We start from the raw sequence: 20,864 nt of genomic DNA, 5'->3' as shown, positions 1-20,864 counted from the left end.
CCCAGAGCAAGTTATTTGTGAACCACAATTATTACGAGTTCAGCATCTCCAACACAAGCCTATCTTTACTTCTGTGTAACGGAATATAAAAGTGACAATGTTACCAAATAATTTACAGTTTGAAAAATATTTTTCTGAACCTGCACAGAATTCTAAAAGCGTAACTGGTTTATATTCTTTCCTTTTAAAAGACTAATGGTCTCCTAAATGGAAACCATATAAAAACTTTTCTATTCCTCTCTTATGTTTTTGCATAGGAAAAAAAATCCATATATTTACTAAAGAATTTCTATGGTTGTCCAACTCAAAAGAGAGCGACCATGGGTAGCCTGTAAGGGGAAAAAACAGTCCAAAATAGAAACAGCAATCAATAATAATCAATAACTAGATGCTCTGGCTCACATTCACATCCTTGGTAAAAGACAAGAGCATTGGATATAGAAAGAAAACATTTTATGAACCTTACAACATATGGGGACTTGAACTTCTCAATTGTGGAACTTAAAATCACATGATGTTGGTATTTTATTACTGTTCTTAAGTGAAAAAATTATGCAATCTAAAACAAACATTTATTTATTGAAATAAGGCTCTGCGCATGCGCAAGTATGGCGGCTTGTTAGAAGAGTCGGAATCGGCGCTGGAGGTTTTCCCGAGAATGGTGGGCTTTGGGTGACTCACCTAGCTGCTCCTGTCCCCCGGTATACTTTACCATCTCTCTGGTTGCTGCAAGAGAGGTTTTTTGTTCCTCTCGGATGTGCAACGGTCGAGATCGGGCCGACGGAAGAGCGGCGGGTTGGATGATGGCGGCCATCTTCGGGGCGCAAGGGAGGCCTGCTGTTTGCTGCGGGCTCCGGCCTCGATTTCGGCCCGACTCCTGCCGCGACATCACTTCTGGCCCGTTTGCCCCACCGGCACTTTGTTGCACCGGGCGAGGACCTGGTGGGCCGCGATGCGTCTTTCCAGCGGCGTCTTTCCAGCGGCGTCCTCTGCTTTACGATCCTGTCGGCGGTGGGCGTGGCGAGGCCGCAGTGGGAGAAGAGGCCTGAGACGAGGCTGCGGTTTGATCCCTTCTATCGGTGTTTTACATCGTGTTTTCCATCTGGACCTATTGATTGCCTGCTTCTCCACCCCCCCATCGGACTTTTAAACATCGTACTTCTAGACATCGAAGGGGCGAAGGATTCTTCCTAGCCTATAGTTGTCCGCCCCTGACTTTTGATCCTTGAAGGGGTGTAGGTTTTCCCGGCCTTCATTCGCCTTCTCTTCCTGGTTCCAGCTATCTGAGCTGGTCCCCTGCCACGTTGGGACCTGTGGCCTTTTGGGGTCAGTAGCTGGCTGTGGACAGGTCTTGGCCTTAGCAGCCCGCAGCGTACTCTCAGAGTAATTGGAGAGGGGCGGTATGATAGGCTTGGGGGAGAAACTGACAACGGACATCGATGGTGGGGACTGTGATGCCATCCATTTTCTATCCTATGGGTTTCTGGACTGGACTATGGATAGTCTGATAGTAATTTCTACCTTATTAAGATCTTTTGGTGGGAACTTTATCCATAGGTTTAACCATGGAGGCTGTCGGTCTACCTGTTTTTGGTTTTATCATCTTTATCATCTAGTTCCAGCTTTTATTCGTCCTACTTGTCAACTGGACACCCATTGGAGGTTTTATCATCTACTAATGTCCTACCACCCGGGACTGTGTCATCTTACCATCCTTCACCGATTCGTACTTTTTCTATGCGTTACGCTGCACATGAACTTTTGCGCCTGCGAGGTGCCCCCGCCTCGCAGGAATGGCCCGCTTCGTTACCGAGGGCCGGCCTCAATGACGGGTCTTGGGACCCACAGAGGTGGCATGCGAAGAGGAAGAGCCTTTGGGGTTTTTTAGATAGGGCATTTTTAAGGGGTGGGAGGGAAAGGGCGGGTGTTGGGGGAAACCCGTCGGGTGGGGGTCCAGTTCCTGCGTATGCTCGTGGCAGTAAGTTAATAGGTCCGAAAGTCATGGGGGAGTTTGTGTTCCACCGGTAGAGGGTGGTCCTATTTCCACGGTAAGGGGGAGGGGCAGATATGGCGGGAGTGGGGGCTCATATCGTTCTATGGGGGCGCGTCCTCGATGCTTGCAGGCGATCACGCGCCCCAAGCCCTCAGACTCCTCCCGTTCCCCGGATGGTCAAGACCCTCAGAGCCCGGGCCTTCGGCTGATGCTGTGCAACGCACGGTCCGTGGCCAATAAGGTCCCCCTAATTTATGACCTTATTCAGGGGGGTGCCGCGGACTTTATGGGCGTTACGGAGACCTGGTTGGGCGCAGAAGGGGGCGTGCCCCTTGTACAAATGTGCCCGCCGGGTTTCCGAGCATTCCATCAGCCAAGGGCCCAGGGTAGGGGTGGAGGGGTGGCGGTTGTGATTAGAGAGAGCCTGGAGCCAAGGGAGACCACTGTACCTCAGATTGCCGGGTGTGAATCCCTCTTTGTGAGGTGGGGTCATAGATGTCAGGTGGGCTTGTTTGTCACGTACCTGGCTCCTTGCGGCGTGGCAGCAGCCCTGCCCGAGCTCCTGGAGGTGTTGGCTGGAGTGGCGGTGGAGACCCCCAGACTTATTGTCATGGGGGACTTTAACTTGCCATCGACCGGCCTGTCATCTTCAGTTGCTCGGGAGTTCATGGCTTCCATGACGGCCTTGGACCTGACTCAAGTAGTTGATGGCCCTACTCACAGTGGGGGTGGCACTCTGGATTTGATTTTCATCTCTGGACAGTGGTTGAAGGATCTGGACTTGAGGGATTTAGTCATTGAGCCTTTGTCATGGTCAGATCACTTCCTCCTTCGCCTAGACTTTCTGACCGCCACTCAACACCGCAGGGAGACGGAACCAATTCGCTGGTTCCGTCCCAGGCGCCTGATGGACCCGGAGAGGTTCCAGACGGAGCTTGGGCCGTTTCCTGAGGGTCTGGCTCACGGCACGACCGAGGAACTTGTCGTGGCTTGGGAACGAGCCGCAGCGGGGGCCTTGGATCGTGTCGTGCCTTTGCGGCCTCTGACCCGGCGTAGGTCTCAACCAGCTCCCTGGTATTCAGAGGGAGATGAAACGCCGGAGAAGACGCCTAGAGAGTTCTTGGAGGTCCAGTCGTTTGGAGGCTGATCGGACACTAGTTAGGTCCTATACTAGGACTTACCTAGTGGCAATGGGGGAAGCGAGACATTGCTACGTCTCCTCCCTCATTGCGTCGGCAGATAACCGCCCGGCCGCCCTGTTTCGGGTAACTCGCTCCCTCCTTCAACAGGGGGAGCGGGATGACCCGTTGCAGGGACGTGCTGAGGAGTTTAGTGGTTATCTATACAACAAAATCGTTCAGCTTTGGGACGGTCTGGACCAAAATTGGGTAGATCCAGGTGGGATGTCTGAGAGCCGTCTTGTTGAGATTGTTTGGGATGAGTTTGACCCTGTGGCTCCCAAGGACATGGACAGGTTGCTGGGTAGGCTGAATGCCACCACATGTTTACTGGACCCGTGTCCCTCCTGGTTGGTGCTGGCCACACAGGATGTGACACGAGGCTGGCTCCAGGGGCTTACAAATGCTTCTTTGTTGGATGGGGTTTTTCTGGCCACCTTGAAAGAGGCGGTGGTGAGGCCTCTCCTCAAGAGGCCTTCCCTGGACCCAGCTGTGTTAGGTAATTATCGTCCGGTCTCCAACCTTCGCTTCGCGGCGAAGGTTGTAGAGAGTGTGGTGGCATGTCAGCTGCCCCGGTACCTGGAGGAAACCGTCTATCTAGACCCGTTCCAGTCCGGCTTCCGGCCCGGTTACAGCACTGAGACGGCTTTGGTTGCGTTGGTGGATGATCTCTGGAGGGCCAGGGACAGGGGTTATTCCTCTGCCTTGGTCCTATTAGACCTCTCAGCGGCTTTTGATACCATCAACCATGGTATCCTGCTGCACCGGTTGGAGGGATTGGGAGTGGGAGGCACCGTTTATCGGTGGTTCTCCTCCTATCTCTCCGATTGGTCACAGACGGTGTTGATGGGGGGGCAGAGGTCGGCCCCGAGACGCCTCACTTGTGGGGTGCCTCAGGGGTCGATTCTCTCGCCCCTCTTGTTCAACATCTATATGAAGCCGCTGGGTGAGATCATCAGTGGTTTCGGTGTGAGGTACCAACTGTACGCTGACGACACTCAGCTGTACTTTTCCACACCGGACCACCCCAATGAAGCTATCGAGGTGTTGTCCCGGTGTCTGGAGGCCGTACGGGTCTGGATGGGGAGAAACAGGCTCAAGCTCAATCCCTCCAAGACGGAGTGGCTGTGGATGCCGGCATCCCGGTACAGTCAGCTGCAGCCGCGGCTGACTGTTGGGGGCGAGTCATTGGCCCCAATGGAGAGGGTGCGCAATCTGGGCGTTCTCCTGGATGGACGGCTGTCTTTTGAAGACCATTTGACGGCCGTCTCCAGGAGAGCCTTCCACCAGGTTCGCCTGGTGCGCCAGTTGCGCCCCTTTCTAGACCGGGATGCCTTGTGCACGGTCACTCATGCTCTCGTGACATCTCGCCTGGACTACTGCAATGCTCTCTACATGGGGCTCCCCTTGAGGAGCACCCGGAGACTCCAGGTAGTTCAGAATGCAGCTGCGCGGGTGATAGAGGGAGCCCCTCGTGGCTCCCATGTAACACCTCTCCTGCGCAGACTGCACTGGCTGCCTGTGGTTTTCCGGGTGCGCTTCAAGGTTTTGGTAATGATCTTCAAAGCGCTCCATGGCATAGGGCCGGGTTACTTACGGGATCGTCTGCTGCCACCGAATGCCTCCCACTCTCACAGAGAGGGACTCCTCAGGGTGCCGTCGGCTAGGCAGTGCCGACTGGTGACACCCAGGGGAAGGACCTTTTCTGTGGGGGCTCCCACCCTCTGGAACGAGCTTCCCCCAGGACTTCGTCAACTTCCTGACCTTCGGACCTTCCGCCGCGAGCTCAAGACACATCTATTCATTTGCGCAGGACTGGACTAGGGTTTTAAATTTTTAAATGATTAAATTTTAGCTTGGGTTTTAAATTGGGTTTTATTATTTATATCTTATTTTAAATATTTGGCCTTTATAATAAGTTTTTTAGTTGAATGTTTTTATTCTGTACATTTGTGTGTTTTTATATGGCTGTACACCGCCCTGAGTCCTTAGGGAGATAGTGCGGTATAGAAATACGAATAAATAAATAAATAAATAAATAAATTGTTTTTATCCCTTTTAGATTTTTTTTAAAATTTTTGTTTTTAGATTTTTTATCTTTCTATGTAATTTTATTTCTATATTTTTAATGCCTTTAAATTCCTTGTAGCCCACTCTCCTTATGCTGGTCTTTGACCATAATTGAGGTTTATTTGATTTGATGATTCTCAGGGTATTTCTTTACATTTTAATGATTAATTATATTTAAATATTATACATTAAATATTTCATTTTTATTCTTAGTTTTATCTTCAATAGTTTTGTTCCAAAAAATGTGGTACATAAAATCCCAAAAAGGCTCAGATGTGCCCAAAATATAACCAGTGAATTCAATTCCAGCCCTTTAAAAACAAACCAAAATCACACATGACCGAAGCACATGTAGTCTTCAACTTACAACCACAATTGAATCCAAAATTTCTGTTGCTAAGTGAGATGGTTATTAAGTGAATTTTGCTCTATTTATGACCTTTCTTGCCATAGTTGTTAAGTGAATCACTGCAGTGGTTAAGTTACTAACCCAATTGCTAAATGAATCTGGCTTCCCCACTGACTCTGCTTGTCAGAAGGTCCCCAAAGGTGGATCACACATGAGCCTGGGGTGCAGCAATTGCCATAAACATGAACCAATTACCAAACATCCAAATTTTGATTACATGACCATGGGGATGCTGCAAGGGTTTTGTGAAAAATGGTTGTAAGTCACTTTTTTCAGTGACATTGTAACTTCGAACAGTCACTAAATGAATTGTTGTAAGTCAAGGAATACCTGTTACAGTTTCACAAGATTTAGCAACGCAGTTTTGTTTTAAACATATGCTACACACACACTTACAGGGCCAGTGTTATCTTCAATCTTCTCTTTAGGCATCTGCTTCTGTGATGGAAGCAAAGAAATTATCTCCTTCTTCATTTGTTGAAGTAACTTTTTCAGTTCAGCATTTTCAACTAGGAGCTGTTTCTGCCGCTGTTCATACTCATTTAAGAGAGTTTTGAACATTTCTTCTTCATTTCTGAAAAAAAACAACCTCTTAAAGTATTTTAATATGAAATATAGTAACAAGCAAAAAAGAACATTTTACTGGCCAACTCACTTAGCTTCAGTTTTCCCAGTTCTCCAGGCACCTCTCTTGCCATCAATTCTGCCGACATAATTTAAAATATCGATAGCTATAACAAGGAAAAGAATTTTAAAAAGCAATGTCTTAGAGATCTTTAATAAAAATTGACTTGTCACTTGAGGAAAAGTTGAGTTGATTGACTGCTATATTTCAAAATCTGTAACCCAAAATTAAACCAAAATCACATAGATGAAACTTTTTTTTATTTAAACTAAACCAATGTACTTTCATTTAGAAAAATACTTCTACACACAGTGATATTATGTGTAATCGATGGCCAAGTAATAAATAAAAAGACAGATCTCATTTTGTTTCAGGTAGATTAGGATTGGAATCAAGCTAACCCACAGCATCTAAGATGAATGATACTATAGGATTTACTCTATGTTGGAGTTTATCATACATTTTGTTCTGGATATCTATTTGTTCTTAACAAGTACCTTCCTTGGTACACATTCCCGAAAGAAGTTTCCCAACTTTTATCCATCACTGTATTTTAGCTACTCTTTTCATGCTTCTAACAGATCACTCAATGTCACATTAAAATATGAAGCAGGAGCGAACATCTGTATCACCATTTTTACCATAATGAATACCTATTTTTTTATCCTTTTTACTCATCAGGAGTTGATGAAACCGCTCTTTTAGTTTGTTATATTCTCGTTCTTTCCTCTTCATATCATGATTATACTGGGATGCTCGACTTGCCACAATATTCTGTAGCTTCTGAATCTAAAATGCATACATTTAAAGAAATGTGCATGTTTTAGAAATCCCAAGCAATTCACATTTATATCAGAGGTTTAGCCACAAATGAATATCCACTAAGAGATAGTAATAATTCTTTAAGAGTGTCATTAAGACAGAATAGTTTCAGTATTTTCTGTAGGCTGCTCCAAGTCAGGAAGTCATTTGTAATTATCTGGAATGCCTTTATTCTCATACAAACAACATTGCAATTCTTTTTATCTATATGTTTGCTGTTGTCTCTCTGCACTTCCAGACAGATACCACACACAACATTTCACAGAATTCATTAGATGCTAAATATCACGATTTTTACCCCTCATCTTCTTGGCCAAATCGAAATGACTGTTTTTTTATAGACTGGTGTAAAATCCCCCCAAAAGATGTTTGCAGAACTTTGTGAAGGGAATAAAGCACTTCACCTCAGTTGTTGAAATTGCCTTGCTTTCTAAAGTCAGAGACAGTTTCTGAAACATCTATGAGTGGCAAAGGACATAGCTGCTTCTCCATTTAAGAGAAATATTTTGCTTCCATTCAGATAGGATGCCACCTAATTTTTCTGAAGATTTTCCACAGCATTGTTTCTTATATTTCTTTGGAAACATGATCAATTCTACCACAGAGACTGGACTTACACAGGGAATTAAGCAATGGTTTGTTAAGCAAACATCACTAAATTTGGGTACTAAATATACCCTGAATGGTGGAGAGTATCTATTCATTTATACAGCCTCAGTATCAGAAAACACAAAACTGCAGGACAAAATAATATAATGTAATGTAAAAATGTAATCACAATGGCTGCTACAATTCCATAGGATGACATATAGTAGTTCTAAAATGAATGACTAGAAATATTTACAAAACCCACACAGTCCATCAACAAGTTCAGTGATTTTGCCACAGACATACAAGGTTAACTAACCTCATCTTTTTCATTCTTCAGTAACTGGTGAAGATTCCTGTTCTTACACTGAAGTTGCCTATCCCTTTCCTGATGTCCAACAATTTCTCTTCTAGAGGATTCCAGCTGCTCCTAATAAAAAGCAAAATCATTTAAATGTTTAAAATTTACTACCGGTATATGAGAAATATCTCAAGATTTTAAATCAACGGGAAACTTAGGCCTTTCTATTTAAAAAAAAGATATTTGAGGAAAATTGAAATACGTGTAGTTGTGTACTACACATAGAGTCAACAATGTATTACTTTATAAAATGTTTTATGCATACAGGTAGTCCTCTACCTAGGACTGGTCGCTTTCAAAGTTATGATAGACCTATTCAAAAGGTCTATCTATCTATTCAACCCAGTTCCTAAGTTCTGTGAGTAAGGCACACCCCCTTGTCACTACGTTTTGGGTACTTAGCAACCAACCTGCATTTATAGCTGTTTAGTGTCCAGAGTCCTGTGATCACAATTTATGTTTTTCCTGAAAACTGGCTTTTACTGCCAATCTTCAGCAAAAATACCCCATAGCAAAGAATGTATATATACATTCTTTATATACATATATACAGTTATATATATAACTGTTGCAAAAAATAGGTTGTTCATTAGGGTCAGTTTTGTCATGACCCATTTTATTACTATCACAACTTATGATTCTAGTAGGCAGACTCCATTACAGTTATAAGTCAAGACTACCCGTAACTATTTGGAGTATAAAACTGAAAGTACAACTGGCAACTATTTACTTTAAAATGTTTTTAACTTTTACTGCGGTTTGTTATTTCAATTAGTTCAATTTAAAACAGTTAGTCCCTTTTAATAATTTAAACAATACAGTCAAAAGACAAACAGAGGTAGATGCAAGCATTTCGTATTGCACTGAATTAATGCTCTTGCTAGATCTTATATTTGAGACTGATTTTAACTGTGTTATTGTAATGTAGGTACTGATGAGTCAATACAAAATGCTCGCATCTACCTCTGTTTGTCTTTTGACTGTATTGTTTAAATTACTTCAATTTGTATGCTGCACCTCTTTTAAGAGCTCAAGATAGCATAAAGTACAAGATCCCCTCTAAACTGTGCCTCTGCAGGCTCAGGCTATGCAGCAGACATCAAACACCTCTGCACAAGAGTCAATCCCCCCCCCCCAAAAAAACCTGACCCAGAAATCCACAAACATGAAAAGATAGTGGGGGAAGGAAGCAAGTCAATGAGGAAAGGGGCACTGTGGGAACCAGTGGTGTCTAAGCTGTCAAAAGAGATGGTCCAATGCACTGCAACACCTCTACACGTTCTTAAGGTTTTAGAAGGTTTAGAAGTAAAAAGAGTACATGTAGTTTTTGATTTGCAAGAGACTAACTCCCAGTTCAACAAGCCCTAGAAGAAGAATTTTCCTCTGCCAGCAACTCCAGAAGCATGTAGAATGGAAGCCAAAAAGCTACTCCAGGCAATGTTTCCTTTAAGCCACCTCTTAGCCTCCGACTGCCCAGGCCAAGATTAACAGCTGCTCAGAACACATTAATTGCACTAGCAATAATACTTGGACTTACATACTGCTTCACAGTGCTTTTACAGCCCTCTCTAAGTGGTTTACAGAATCAGCATATTGCTCCCAAAAATCTGTGTCCTCATTTTACCGACCTCAGAAGGATGGAAGGTCGACTCAACCTTGAGCCAGTGAGGATCAAACTCCTGGCAATGAGCTGAATTAGCCTGCAATACTACATTCTATCCACTGGGTCACCATGACTTTTGACTTCCACATCTACTTCTCAACCTTAGAAGGAACATTGACACCGTTCCTTCCTCCCATTTTTCCCTCCCTCACATCCCTGTGAGATTGAGCAAGAGTGTTCAGTCTTCCAGTGAGCTTCCATGGTGGGGAGAGGAACGGAATGCATCTCCCTCATACCAGTCCAACCACTATACTCCATACCATGCTGGCTCTCTTCCAAGTAGAACTACAAGTTACTCATACTTTCTCTTTAGAAAAAAACAAGGAGCAAGCAAAAACATAATACTAATCAACAGTGTTCAAAGAAAGAAAATCAAATAATCTGGCATTTGTTTTCAACTCACAAGGTGAAAGAAAGGCAAGGGTCAGTATGCACTTTCTGCCTTGTGAAACTTTCCTCCCATTTCTAGATCTGCGTTGCTATCATAACCAGCAATGTCTACTACCTCTAATCTTTTTTTAATAAATCATTCCATGGAATTTTGAAAATTGACAATACTGAGAGAAACATCTTGACCCTTTTACCTGTTTACAATTTCTCTGCCTCTAACCCTGTCTATTCACCTTAGGGATGCATTAGTAATTGGCTGAAATTAAGTTGCAATTAAACTACCTCATTTAGAGTCAATCTGTGGCTATTAATAAACCAAATACTGGCTGTTATATAGTCAATATTATCATAATAATATATATTAGTATTTAATATTATGTTCAATGTTCCTAGATTATTATATTAATATGAACATGTATATATTAATTCAATATTATATATTCAATGGAGCGAGGTGGCTCATGTGATTAGGATGCTGGGTTGGAAGTTAGCAAGCCCAAATTCAAGACCAGACTGCTGCTGTGTGGTGGGATGAGCTCTCATCATTTGCTCCAGCAACATGACGAGCACATGAAAGGAGTACCCCCAGGCATCCCATGGGCAACAGTGATGTCACTGGCTAATCCCTTCAACCTAGAAGTGTCTTAAACAGTCTCCAACACAAAAGGGATGGGATATATTCAAGGTAACTATTCATCCATAAAAAGAAACCAGGGAACATACACAAATGCAAACTCCAGCATTAAGTAGTAGTTTTGGAAACACTATACTAGAATGATTTATGTGATCGCCAGGAATCAACATGACTTGATGGTTCATAATCAGTCAATATAATCATCACATGGGTTACATTTTTTTCTACATGTATCTAAGCAAGTGGTTATCAATCTAGATGAGGTACACACTATTTTATACTTAAGTTTCTGCATTTATTAAACATTTTATAAATCCTAATAAAGTCAGATCTCCCCCACTAAATAATAGAACAATAATTCTATTATTCTTTACTTCTAGTTATAGAAGTAAAAGAGTGCAGGTAGTTCCTGAGTTACGTCTGCACCTGGGATCAGCATTTCTGTTGCTGAGCAAAGTGTTTGTTAAGTGAACCATGTCCAATTTTATGACCTTTTTATGAACAAAGCAGTTATTAAGTGAATCATGCTGTCATTAAGTGAATCCAGCTTCCCCCGTGGGTTTTGTTAGATGCTGGCTGGGAAGATTACAGATGACAATCACATGACCCTAGGATGCTGCAACCATTATCAATACTTGCTGGTTGCTAAGCACCCACATTCTGATCATGTGACTATGAGGAAAATGTGACAGTCTTAATGTGAATATTGGTCACATATCCCTTTTTCCAGTGCCATGGCAATTCAAATCATCAGAAAATAAATGGCTGTAAGTCGAGGACTACTTGTAATAACATTTCTCCGACACTGCAAAAAGTTCATAGGCAAGTATTATTTTTAGAATCTTTCTAGAAATAATCTGATTTAAAACATTCAGCTGAGCTCCAGTTTTTAACTGTTGAACATTTTCAAAGATAACAAATACCTTGGTCTAATTTGTGTGTAAAAGATTGAATTGCACATATTAAAAAGGATCAAAGATGACATAGCATTTATGTTCAAATATTTCTTCACAAATGTGATGTGTTAATACCTTTAGAAAATAAGAGCATGTTCACATATTAGAAAGGGGTATCGTAATATAGAATGTTACCTTTAATTTAATGTAGCAGTTTTGCAGATGGTCCATATCGCTGCCCAATTTCAGATGCTGGGTTTCTATTTCTTCCTGAGCACGTAGAGTTTTACGCTGCATCAGCAGTAGCTCATTCATACAGTTTAATACAGAAACTATGCTTACTTCTTTGCCTCTGGGATCAGCATAAAGTGATGGGAAGCCAAGCGTGGTCAATTCCTACCACAACAGATAAGAGTATTTTAAAATCAATCTCGGACGGTGGTGAAATCTGAACCATATTAACAATTTCTAGGACTGAGGCTGCAAGGGAGGGTATCCCTCAGGAAAGCCACTTGGTAATCAAATATGTTTTACCTTGTTAAGATAGGAGAGGCTCTGTTCAATATTCTCTTCCGTGCAGAAGACACTGAAAAAGCTGTGCATGCTTTTAGACAGAGGCAGTGCTGAGTTTTGTACTTGAGGCACACTTAAGCTTGAGGGAGACATATTTCTGGATGAGGTACACCAAGTAATATTATTATCTGGGAAGGGAAAAAGTTCAAGGAGTCATACACCTATAAAGAATAATCATGACTTAAGAGAGCAACAGTTTGAGAACTAGACTTGGCTCTCAAACTTGGCTTGAAAGTATTCTGAATATCCTTTAAGGTAAAAAATGTTATTCAAAATACCTTCAAGACAAGTTTGAGAGCCATGATTGTTCAAATTACAGAAAGATGAGGGAAGGGATATATAATTAACATACCAATCTTTATTAAGAAAGCTAATATCGAAACCATTCTACAATATCTGTGGCAATACCTCTTCAATAGAGAAATCTGCATCTGATTAAACAATTATGCTAGCATTCCAATTCATACGTCAATGTGCTGTTTCTTCCAGTTATATACTTTTCCATACTGTAATACTTTACAGTACAACACATGGAAAATATTAAATTTACCACTGGCTATTAAATGAAAATATATGAAAATTTGTAGCAGATCTGCCAAGCCTGGGTTTACAGCAAAATGAATTATAAGCCATCATATCATTCTGCATTCACATTTGAAATGTTACATATTTTATGCACAGATGTCCAGAGTACTAGCTTATGAATGGCTAAAATATGTGAATGCTGTTAAGTCTCTTGCATTAAACCCAGGACTCATGCGATGCTTTGGATTCAATTCCAAAAAGGTATTTTGGAGTTTAAGAGATTTAAAATCTTCCCCTGTCCAGTTCTGACTGAGTCAAGGGGGCAGTGCTCATCTCCGATTTTCAGCCAAGGGAACCTGCATTGATGAGAGATGTTTCCATCATCATGAGGCCAATGTGAAAATACGGAACGTGGTAATCTATCCACTGAAGCAGTAGCTATTTACCTATTTGGATTCACCTGCTTTCAAACTGCTAGGTTGGCAGGAGCTGAAGCAAGTATCGGGAGCTCACCCTTTCATAAAACACTCGGGTTTCAAACCTGGGCTGTGGGCTTTCCAGCTGACAAACTCAGCATCTCAGCCACTGAGCCATTGTGCCCTCTCATTTTGCAGTACATGTTGGCATTAACATAAATCAGTCAGCAATTTCAAGTAGCTCATGGTTTCTCCCAGGATTGTTTCCACATTTTCTTCAGCAACTGAATACACAATACTGCCCACCCCAGTCCTATTCTTTATTTCACCCCATCTGATTCAGATGCTCTGAGAGAATCTGCTTGTGACAAAAATACCACTCCTTTCCTGAGATGAGAAGAGGGATCGAGGCTCATAGGTGCTTCTGTCTTTATAGTCTTTTACTATAGGTATTTTACTGCATCACTATTCAATTCACTATATGTGAATTGCCAAGAATACAAATCAAATAAATATTCTGAAATTTCCACATCACTTGATTTACCTGAAGACAGCTCTGCCACTGTTACACTGCTCCAATCTCCCATAGCAACTAACACATCTAGGAAGCCTCATTAATCAGCAGAGGACCATTATGATCACTGTGGGTTATGCCTCCTATGTCAGCATTGCCTAAAACAGCAAAAAACAAATTTAAATTAATGAAACTATTTAAACCAAACCTGAGCATAAGCAGACCTAGAAGACATCCTGCTTGGTTAAAGCACACTTTCCATTTTCAGATTTGGTATTTATATGGTTACCAATCTGACAAAGAATTTGGATTCATACTCCCCCAATGCTTACAAATACATCAATAAATAGGATATTTTGCTCAGACATGATAAGGCAAATAATGAATTATCATCAATGTGAATTTTAAAAATTATAACAGGGTTGAATTAAGTGGATAACATTTTTGCTAGGCTGCCAGGGAACTTTTTAATCTTTTATTTGTGGGCCAAAGATTATGGAGGCTGATGTAACAAAGTACCAATATTCCCTGATCTGGGGATGAAAAAATCAGAGACCTCCACCATAGCATGAGCCTATTGATCACAGGATACTTAGCCCTGAACTGGATACATTGCCTTTAGAAGACAGCTTCTGTAAGCAGTATAAGACCTTTTTAAGTTGAAAATACAACAGTAATTTCATTCATTTTCAACTATTGCAGTGCACTGTACATAAGAAACATGCAAGCATAAATTTATTAAATGTCATAAAAATTTAATCTTGGAAGTTCCACCTGATTCTTTGATATTTTACCTCCCTTTTTATGTTCATTACACATTACAAGAGAGTTTGGAAATACACATGGAGAAAAATACTGCTGCAAATATTTTTGTGGATTGTTTTTCTAACAAATTCACAAACAATATATTTTCTTTAAAAATCCTTCATTTTCAAAGCTGGAAGAAAAACGTAACTACCAAGTCTAAATCATATTAAATAATGTTGTCACATAATCATTTCTGGTGTCTTGATTTATTCTGCTGCTGTCAAGTCAATTTCACATGGTTTACTATTCCATGCAGCAACAATTACATGTGGCAAGAACATCAGGCAGACTTTAGAACTCGCTTCTTCATCTAAAAGATCAGGTTCAAAAGATTCAAAAGAACTAATATCACTAACTATAGCATAGCATTTTAATTTTTACATGCCAAGATTTGTTTCATTTTATCTCATCCCTAATATTCTTAATATGATAAATTTCTTATTATAATATTCTTAATACGACAAATGTAAGAAGCACTGCTTGGTCTAGCTATATTAAATCAGTTCTTCATTCTTTGTCAGTAGAGCCTGAACAGAAATGTATTTTTAGATAATGCAAAATTAATTCTAAGTTAGAAAACACCCGCTTCTCTACAACTGTTTAGTGGTGTTCAATGTAACTGCTTCGTATTTCTTTCATCAATATTTATACAGATTATAATTTGAGACAAATTCTGTAATTCTGTAATCTGAAAGGTTGGTTTAATCAATCTGATTATATATTCTGATAGTGTTTCATGTTGTTGAGATTTAATATACATATATATATAAGGCACACTTTAAACAGCACATTCAAATTACACCATATGGCTGCATCACCACCCAAAAGGAGATGCTTGTCCAAGATTTATACATACTCAGTAATCTTTTTGCAATAATGTCATACTGCTCTCCAAAAGATAGCGAAGTATTTTACCAATGATGAAACAACGGATTCAAGTCAAAATATCTAGAATATTGATACTGAATACTTTTGTACCTGGTCATGTCTAATCTTCATATCTGACTTTAGTGTAAAAACGTCTATTTTACTAGTCCCTCAAAAGGTGCTACATAACAATAAACATCAATTGTTGCAAGAAAAATTCTTGCAACATGAATTTATAGAAGCGTAAATCCTTTGGTAAGCAAGCAATTTACTGTACAGAATGTTCTAAACCAGGTGAAATAAAATCGGTTTTGTGAATGGGAATTTAAGAGACCTCAGAAGCCATTCAAGTGTATATAACTTTAGATCTAATATTTAAGAATTCTAATATTTTACATTTGCTTTCTAAATATTCTAAATAGGATAATTTTCATGCATGCTTATGTATAAATTAAGCACAATGAAGGATGAAGAAGACCTGCAAAACCCATGTTTTCCCAACTCAGAGGAAATTAACTTTTCCCAACTTGTGTACTCTGGAATGAATTAGTATAAAGCATCCTCAAAGAGCTCAAAAGGTTGTGTTTTTTTTAAAAAAAACTTACAATTCAAAATATTCTAAAAGAACTACAAAATCATTTTTTTATTTTTCCAATTCTCGAAACAAATTCTCCCACCTAGTTAAAAAGAGTAAGTTCCCTCCATTAAGATGCAACATTGTGGAAGAAAAAACAACAGCAGCAGCTGGTTTTAAGAATTTTGCCACTGTTGTAGCAGGTTGTTTTTAAAGCGATGCAGATAACTTTGTAATAGACATTGGGATGGAACAACCAAGTTTTAGAGGTCCAATGCCATTCCTTTTTATAATGGTTACAGACAACCTAAAACTATACTCCCTAACAAAGGCAACACACTCTTGAAAACAGCAAATGTAACTTCACTGAACATCTTCATTAGTCATGAAAAATAGTTTAGTTAGCCTTCCCAAATCTCAGCCTTCTGGTGAATTAAACTGATCTCAACCAGGCACATCCAGGAGGCACCGGATTGAGAAAAGCTGATATAATATAAAGGAATACAATTTTTTTTTAAAATTGAATGGGTCAAATACCAAACTGTCTGTTCTCTGTGGTGACATGATAGCAGTATTCCAGTATTTGAGGGGCTGCCACAAAGAAGATGTGGTCAAATTATTCTCCAAAGCACCAGAGGGCAGGACAAGAAACAATGGTTAGAAACTAATCAAGGAGAGAAGCAACCTGGAATTAAGGAGAAACTTCCTAAAAGTGAGGGCAATTAACCAGTGGAACAGCTTGCCTCCAGAAATCGTGGGCGCTCCATCTCTGGAGGTTTTTAAAAAGAGACTGGACACTCACTTGTCTGAAATAGTATAGGTTCTCCTGCTCGAGCAGGGGGCTGGACTAGAAGACCTCCAAGGCCCCTTTCTCCAGCTCATTCATTCTATTCTATTCTGTGCCTCAGACAGAGAGAATCGATCCGGAGGGGGCAGCTTTTGGAGACCGGGCAAACTGGAGCAACCAGGTCAAAAAAAAAAAAAATGCGACGTGGGTTATCGTCCTAGGCGACTTCAAGCGATTAAGGTTTATCACCCACAGAACACGCATCACCAGGAGGGCGGCTTCGGACGACGCGGCTTATCAAAACCTCCAGGCAGAATGCGCGCGCACGCTCCGACGCCGTGTTTTCGTCCAGGGTCCCCTTCTCACGTGCACGTTTTCCCCCCCCCTTTTTTTTTGCGCCCGGAAAAAAACGTGGGGAGGGAAAGCCTGCCTTAAACGGAGGGGATAACAGCCCTGCAGGGTTTATTGAACAACTTATTCAGACGCAGGAAGCAGGCTGCGGTCCGCACGTGGGCTCTCCTCCCTCCGCCTCTCACTCTCTCTCTCACCTTCAACCCCCTCCCCATTTTTCTCCACTCCAACGCTAATGCACGCGCTCGCTCTCTCTGCAACACGACTACCCGTTTTCCCAGCTTGCACCACCCCACCAGTCATGCTTTCCCCTCGGCATGCAACGGTAGCCGGCGCCCCCCCCCCGCCCCATCCTGACGCAAGCGCGCGCCCGGTTCTTCCCACCGCCGCCGCGGCGTGCACAGCTCAAGCCCAGACCTGCTCCAGGAGAACCGGGAGGGTGGGACATTCCACCACCTTCTCTCTCGGGCTTGGGCTGCAGCTGCCCGTCCTTTAGTGGACATGCCTCTTGGCACTTCCCACCTGCTGCACAGAAGGGGGCGGGGCGACCGGGCTCCGTCCGGACAAGCCAGCCGAGCTTCGGGTTCCCCAACTGCAGCTGCTCGCTCCGCTTCCGCCTCCCACCCACCCACCCCCTCGACTCCGCCAACCGACCTGGTCCCTCCCGCTCGCGCGGCTCGCGGCGTTGGGCGCAAACCCCGCCTTCTCTTTCCCCACGCGGGCACCCCAATTGGCCGAGCGGTTGCTAGGAGACCGTTCAACAAGGGGCCTGGGAGACGCTGCAGCTGCTACCTCCCACTCACCCACCCCCACCCCCAAGCCAGCCAGAAGCGCTCTGTCTCCTCACCTGTTGCGGCCTCCGCCTTAGTTTAGGTTGCTGGAGATAACACCAAAGTTAAGACCGCGGTATCTCGACTGACCGTGGCTTGTTATCCCTGAGGCAGTGAGGTAGTCGAAACGCTTGCATTTAAGTCGCCACGGTACTCTTCTTAGGTGTTGCTGCGTCCTCTGAAGCTTGTTGCAGAAGTTATTGTTAGGCTTTGCTAAGACTCCTAAGGCGAGGAAAGCGCCCAGAAGGTCTTATTGAAAGGATTTGTGAGAGGCAGGGTTAGCTTTAGGAAAAGAGGATTAGAGTGGAGGAGGAGGCGGCGATAGGTTTCCCGTTATTAAAAGTTCTCAGAAAAGGAAGAAGCACCTGCTGGGTTTATTTATTTATTTATTTATTTGTCAGTCATATATAAGATAATAGGTAAAAGTATAAACATGATTTGGATACATGAAAAGAGTAAGGCAAAAGGAATATTAGGATAGGGACAGGTGGACTTAATTAATTAAAAAGGGCCTTAATTTCCCAGGGAGCTTTTAAGAAGTTTTCAATAATTGCATTTTTGACAGTCACTCAGATCTTGCTGCGGGAGTATTTTCCCATCATTTATGTGTGGCAGTAATTTGGTCTTCCTTGCAAGTGGATTGAGAAAGAAGATCACATTGCTGTTGCCACTTCCTCTCTGCTCCCCGAAAAATTATTTTTACTTTCTAGGAAATAGTTAAATCTTTCTTTCTGTCCCTTACAAATGTGACAAATTGCTAGGTGTATCTAAACTAGTTTTACCCAACTTGATATTCCTTAGTCTATTCTATTGCAACTATTCTATTGCAACTCCTACCATCCCATAAAGTGTGAGTTAACTGGCCAGGTGGCTAAGTATTACCATAGCTATGGTCCCATCAAATCAGAAAGTAATAGCATAGAAAAGTTGTTTATCTGTTGATTCTGTGCTCAGAAATGTTTCTATTGGCTTTGGGCTTCGTAAAAGCTCAGCATGGTGTTTTACGTGGAGGACTACCCGTACACAATTTCTGTTGTAGCAATTAGATAATGGTGACAGTGATTGAACTCATCTTCTGGGGCTTCAGAGGGACCCCTTTTGTAAACAACACACTTTCTGAGGTTTTTGCCAAACCATGTTTGAGACACAACCTCTTTTGATGTTTTTTCCTTTTAAATTATTAATTAAAGCATTTTGGACTACAAAATTTGAATGACCGTTGAATAGCAGTAAAGAAATCCTCTTGGTGATCACCTGGATTTTTGCATCCCAGATCTGGTCCCCTAATTGAGATAATATGAATAATTCACTTAAGATTTTTAATAGGATAACGTTCTTCAATTGTATATGGGAATTACTTTTCCATCACATAATAACCATAGAATCCTTCCTGGAACTATACGCATTCTCTATATAAAAATAACTGGGTAAAAATGAAATTTGGTATAAGTCTGTGAAGCACAATTCAGCTTTTTCAAGATATACAGATGAGACAGTAGTAGTTATCACAAACTGCATAAAATTTAGATAGCGTAGTCCAACGTAATCCCTAATAACTATGATACAGTTTATTTCTAAAGAGGATTACTTTTATGAGCTCTTAATAGATTAGTGAAGGAACACAGCCAAATCCTATGCATAGTTGTTCAGTTATAAATCCTACTCATGTGATCTATTAAATAACTGCTATAGGGCAGCAGCATTTATCATTTATGCTTTCAGTTCAATTTATTTCTAAATAAATGTATTTAATATTAGTCTAAACTGTCAGCTTTGGATATTATGGCACACAGTAATGATAAATTTCCCTGTTATGGTTGCTGGTTGTTAAATTACTATTTTTAATATTCTTTACTGTTGCTCATACTTTGTTTTAGGTGGGATTTAAAACAGTAAAAATTAAAGAGCAATAGGTTTCCCACTCTGCATGAGGAATCATGTTATCACAATATTTTTTACTTTATGTAGTATCAGAGGTGGGTTTCAGCAGGTTCTGACCAGTTCGGAGAACCAGTAGCAAAAATTTTGAGTAGTTTGGAGAACCAGTAGTAAAAATTCTGACTGGCCCCGCCCCCATCTATTTTCTGCCTCTCAAGTCCCAGATGATGGGGAGAAAATGGAGATTTTACAGTATCCTTCCCCTGCCACGCCTACCAAGCCACCCCCACCAAGCTATGCCATGCTCACCAAGCCACGCCCACATAACCAGTAGTAAAAAAATTTGAAACCCATCACTCTGTAGTACAGTGGCTAAGGTTTTGGACTAGGACAAAGAAAATCAAGGTTTACATTTGCACTGAGTAATTGGATAACTTCAGTTAATTTCAGCACAATTTACTTCAAGGAGCGACAAAGGTAAAATTAAGGGATATGCCTATGTAACTGTGAGAAGAAATTAAATGAGGATGTTTTATTTTTATTATCTAGCTTCTGTATAACTTTACATACTGCCCAACATTTATTTTATCTGAGGTTTTATGAACCATTCTGTAGGAGAGAGAAACTTTTGTTCAAAAACCCAAGTGAATAATTCTTCCCAGTGAGACAACATGTGCAGAAATAATCCACAGCTAATGACCTATGACTTAATAACTGTTCAAAGTTATTTTAAAAACTTACAGCCTGTCCTCAAATGTATAACTGCTGCACCCTTCCCTGTGATCTTATGATTGCAGTTTAAACACTTGGCAACCAGCTTGCATTTATACCAGTTGCGGCACCCTGCATCACATGACCATGATTTACCATGTTTTTGATGTTTTCTGGCAGACATCTGTAAAAACATTTGCCCAATGACATGTGGGTTACTTAATGAGCATATGATTTACTTAACAACTGTTGTAAAAGTGGTCATAAAATTGAGTCAGGTACATTCCAGGCTTAACTAGCTACCTATATATGCAGCAGATTTCAATGAAAAATAGAATTAAAATATAAAGGTATAGGATGTATAAGTAAAAAAATAGTTACCTGCTCAAAGATTTCTGTTCT

General features: G+C 41.4%; 1 protein-coding gene across 5 annotated transcripts in view; it reads right to left on the bottom strand.

The window, feature by feature from the left end:
- The window catches only part of SSX2IP (SSX family member 2 interacting protein), a 32,347-nt gene extending 14,631 nt beyond the window's left edge, over positions 1-17,716 (bottom strand). Inside the window, exons 1-8 of one of the 5 annotated variants that reach the window (XM_058176811.1) lie at positions 17,698-17,716; positions 13,688-13,815; positions 12,164-12,330; positions 11,825-12,025; positions 8,005-8,115; positions 6,917-7,064; positions 6,306-6,381; positions 6,047-6,224 (exon numbers count right to left, since the gene is read on the bottom strand). In XM_058176811.1, coding sequence (XP_058032794.1) covers positions 6,047-6,224; positions 6,306-6,381; positions 6,917-7,064; positions 8,005-8,115; positions 11,825-12,025; positions 12,164-12,330; positions 13,688-13,730 — 924 coding nt within the window. In that variant the 5' untranslated portion in view covers positions 13,731-13,815; positions 17,698-17,716. Of the gene's footprint in view, positions 1-6,046; positions 6,225-6,305; positions 6,382-6,916; positions 7,065-8,004; positions 8,116-11,824; positions 12,026-12,163; positions 12,331-13,687; positions 13,816-16,707; positions 17,274-17,460; positions 17,678-17,697 lie in introns of those variants that run through there. The other 4 variants (XM_058176808.1, XM_058176807.1, XM_058176812.1 and 1 more) reach the window with 4 other exon arrangements.
- Between the last annotated feature and the right edge of the window lie 3,148 nt (positions 17,717-20,864).

This window comes from Ahaetulla prasina, chromosome 3 (genome assembly GCF_028640845.1).
Source record: "Ahaetulla prasina isolate Xishuangbanna chromosome 3, ASM2864084v1, whole genome shotgun sequence".
NCBI classification, from domain to species: domain Eukaryota; kingdom Metazoa; phylum Chordata; class Lepidosauria; order Squamata; family Colubridae; genus Ahaetulla; species Ahaetulla prasina.
This window is presented reverse-complemented; position numbering and strand designations above follow the sequence as displayed.